Source organism: Zingiber officinale, chromosome 8B, assembly GCF_018446385.1.
Source record: "Zingiber officinale cultivar Zhangliang chromosome 8B, Zo_v1.1, whole genome shotgun sequence".
Lineage (NCBI taxonomy): Eukaryota > Viridiplantae > Streptophyta > Magnoliopsida > Zingiberales > Zingiberaceae > Zingiber > Zingiber officinale.
In genome coordinates this window covers 11,667,746-11,671,601 of record NC_056001.1, presented here as the reverse complement: position 1 = coordinate 11,671,601, position 3,856 = coordinate 11,667,746, and the positions used below count along the sequence as shown (strand labels likewise).

At 36.9% G+C, this 3,856-nt stretch overlaps 1 protein-coding gene across 2 annotated transcripts; it reads left to right on the top strand.

Annotated features, from left to right (window-relative positions):
* Positions 1–261: 261 nt before the first annotated feature.
* Positions 262–3,531, top strand: LOC122017135 (proactivator polypeptide-like 1). 2 transcript variants are annotated; one of them, XM_042574662.1, is made up of 6 exons: positions 262–448; positions 1,376–1,472; positions 2,434–2,615; positions 2,712–2,909; positions 2,999–3,058; positions 3,189–3,531. In XM_042574662.1, exons 2-6 carry the CDS (start codon positions 1,382–1,384, stop codon positions 3,327–3,329), a joined length of 672 nt encoding a protein of 223 aa, XP_042430596.1. In that variant the 5' UTR covers positions 262–448; positions 1,376–1,381; the 3' UTR covers positions 3,330–3,531. The 2 variants fall into 2 exon arrangements, with proteins under 2 accessions (XP_042430596.1, XP_042430597.1); XM_042574663.1 differs by lacking the exon at positions 262–448 and adding an exon at positions 651–673.
* Positions 3,532–3,856: the final 325 nt, after the last annotated feature.

The following is a 3,856-nucleotide window of genomic DNA, read 5'->3' as shown; positions in this document are numbered from 1 at the left end:
AATAATCAAAAGATATTAAATTTCTAGACTGGTCGTTACATACGCCTCCTGATTTGTCCCCGAGCGCAATCAAACGAAAATCTCAATTTCCTACTCGCGGCCGTTTATCTGTGAATTACTGGTTCAGGACTAGGACCACCCAGGGACCATTTGTTATCCTCAATGAATGACGTCGGGCAAAAAGATTAGAGCGTGGTGTTTGTTCTGCGACGTCGAGTTCATCCACGTCATCTCATATGCTTAATCCTATCTCCAAGACGACACCGTCGACAAACTACTTGGTGGAGAAATATCGATCCACGTCCGCATCGTCGTCTCATCCGCCTCCTAATCATCCTCATCTACTCGATCTCATCAGCAAGTAGTCAGCTCTAATCGTCCTCATCGAGGATTTGCAGGAGAGGAGCGCAAGCCCATACCTCTGCTCCGGCCAAATTGTGTCTTTCAAGTATGTTTTCTATTTTTTTTTCCTGAAGAAAAAAGTCGTTTTTGCCTTCTTCCACTTGTTTTCCTTTAAAAAATAAATATGGTGGTTTATCTATCGGGATGTGGCCAGCGTTGATTAGAAAGGTAAAGGTTGGTAATTCACGGTTTAGTGGAGGAATCGACCTTGGATTTCGGGAATTAAATTTTTGCGAGGGTTGGTCTGCAACTCGATTCTTGAGCAAGCTAGGTATAATGGATTTGCGAACTTTTTTATAATTCAAACTTTGTGAGGTCGTTAGATGATGTCTATATTTCAGTTCGCAAGGTGTCCTGATATTCTTTTTGGAGATTCACTTGAGATTGCTTCCAAGGAAATACTAGTCATATAGAGAGATTCAAGAAATTGGGAAACTTGAGAAGCGGTGGTTTAATTAGGCTGGTTACAGTTGAGAGCCAAGCAGGGCTGTTGAAGTGTTGACAGCTCTTCTACACAGTTGCATGTGCAAAATTCCATTATTTTTTCCATGGAAAGTTTTTGATTTTGTTAGTTGAAATCAGATTCTAGTTCAGGGAATATTAAACGTGTTTAACATAATTGAAAGTGATTTAAATGATCTAGTGTTGCTGTTGATATTGAAAAAAAAAAAAAACATGTTTGATGCCATAGAAGATCCCTAATCGCCATCGTGAACAAGCCATTGTATGGTTATTCTCGATGATGAAAAGCCTTTACCATCTGACTAGAACGATTTTGTTGCTACATATCCTGGATTGGGACGTCTGCCAACATTACATTGTTGGGGGTATAAGATATGCTAACTAGTGTTAGCAAACTAATAAAAATGATCTCAACATATGCCAATAGAAGTATTCAAAATTTGATGACAATCTAGTTGCTACACATATGGATGGATGCTGACAAATAAACCATTGTTTTGCTTCTCTACAGGTAACCATGGATTCAAGATTAAATTTTTTAGTCCTTATGCTGGTTATCAGCTTTGCCTGTGCAAATGCCAGGAGTTTAGCTAGCTTGGATGTGTTCGGTGAGCTTTTTTTGTCTTTCGAAATGAACATTATGTTCTCTACATATTTGATACATTATGGAAGGATATTTCTGAACTCTAATTGATTTGATACACTGTTGTTCCATGGGCCATGTTTGATATGGTATCCGCGTATTAGAAGTGGAAACATATGTTGTTGGAAATATTTTCTAGCTCACTTAATTGTCCTTTAGTTTTTAAATCACAAATGTGTTGGCTTATGTAGCAAATAAAGTATTAAAATTAAATGCAGCGGAAAAGAAATCCACCAGAGATTCATGCGAATTCAGGTTATATCGTTGGTTTGGAAATAATCTTACCTCTTGATGCGTAAAACTCTTTTGCGTATTTGGAGAGTCTGATCGATCTCAGCATGATCAGTACATTCACACCTTTAGGTGTATCCACATGAGCACAACCGTCACCCGTCTCACTAGCACAATTGGAGAATCATGATCTATTACCTGTAGAGCTAGCTACCATGCATATATATAAGTTTAAATAAAACCTAACTTTAGTGTTTTCTTATCAGATAAGATATGTTCGCAACCACAAGTCTTATTTAATAAGACTTTATCTAATAATGTGGCCAAGTCTTATTTAATAAGACTTATGGTCAAATCATATCTACTAAGATATTATCTAATAATGTGGGGGGTTTAGGTTTATTTGAAAAATCCAAATAAATATTAGATTAACCATTAATCCAATAACTTCAAGATCCAATTAGATTAACCCGGTAATCCAATAAGATCCAATTAGATTAATGTGGGGCTTTGATTGTATTCCCAACAAAATATATATAAAATAAAAATTGATATAAAATTTTATTAAACATGTTAGATGGTAAGAAAGCACTACTTTAATTCTAATCTCTTTTTGACAATGTTTGTTTTAGTATAAAATTATCTAAATATGAAGAATCTGCATGCACTTGCTGAACTCATTTTGTGTTCTTCAGTTGTGCAGGTTGATAATGAGATTCAAAGTGAAAGTCATATTGTGAGGAATGAAAAGTTATGCACTCTATGCAAAGAATTTGCATCTCAAGCTTTATATTATCTTGGTGAAAATGAGACACAGACTCAAGTTACCGATATACTTCACAAAGCATGTTCCAAACTGCATTCTTTGGAACAACAGGCGTGTTACCTTTTGTATTGGAAGTAACCTTTAATTGCAAATTGCGATTGTGATGAAATTCTTATTCCTTGCTCATTGGCATCATTTTTTGGGCAGTGTGTCACACTGGTAGATTACTATGCACCACTGTTTTTCTTAGAAGTTTCGAAGACGAGCCCAGAGGAGTTCTGTGATAAGGTGAACCTCTGTGATAGCAATGCCCAAGTGAGTTTGCCAAAGCATGACAATGCCTGCACACTTTGCCAAGATATCCTCGGGGAGGTTCTTTCCAAATTGCAAGATCCTGACACCGAGGTAGTAATAAATCCACTGCATTCTAAGACGAACTTTTGTTCTTGCTTCTGGTGAAATACTTTACACATTTACCTGTGGAAATTCTTCAGCTTGAGGTGATCGAGATACTTCTGAAAGGATGCAATAAGATGGAAAATTTTGTTCAAAAGGTATGGTTATTCCATGGGGCCATGGCGGACAGAAGCATCTGAACTTTTCCTTGTCAAATTTAAATTATAGATTCAGGATTATATATGCACGAGTGATTTTTTTTAAGACGATCGTTTAATTTTGATGCAGTGCAAGAAACTGGTCTTCCAATATGGACCGCTGATCCTGGCCAATGCCGAGAAGCTCCTCGAGAAAACTGATCTTTGCACTTCTATCCATGCGTGCAAGACGAGTCAACAAGTTGCAGAAACCATTCTCGCCAGTGCGTAAAGGATTGGACATAATTTAGCGCGTAGTTGTCACTTTTCGCTGTTATTTTGCAATGATCTTATATCTTTGGTGCCCAGTAAATTGCATATTAGCCTTCACTTCCACTATACATTGATGCACTTGATCATGTAATCAATTGGCCATCAAATGGGCTTTGGATAGTTGATATATGTATTATAGTGTGCAATTGTCTATTTCAACATATGCAATGTTTCCGTGTGACAGAACTTTTGTACAAATGTTCCACATCTGATTGCTAAATCAAAACAAATGTTTGAGTGCAGCGGTAGGATGGCATTTCAATTGGGAATTAGGTAGGCAGGTGAATTTGTTGTTGGTTGGAGGTTCCTAAACATCATAAGTTCGTTGCACCAACCATTGCAAAATGAACCTCTACCTTAAATCCTTCTTCTGATAGCTTAATTTTCTTTTTATTATTTTCGGAGGTTCACATTGATATTAATCAGTGGTTCTTATAATAATGGACACCGTTCATTATAGTTTTACTATGACTCTGGAAAATATCA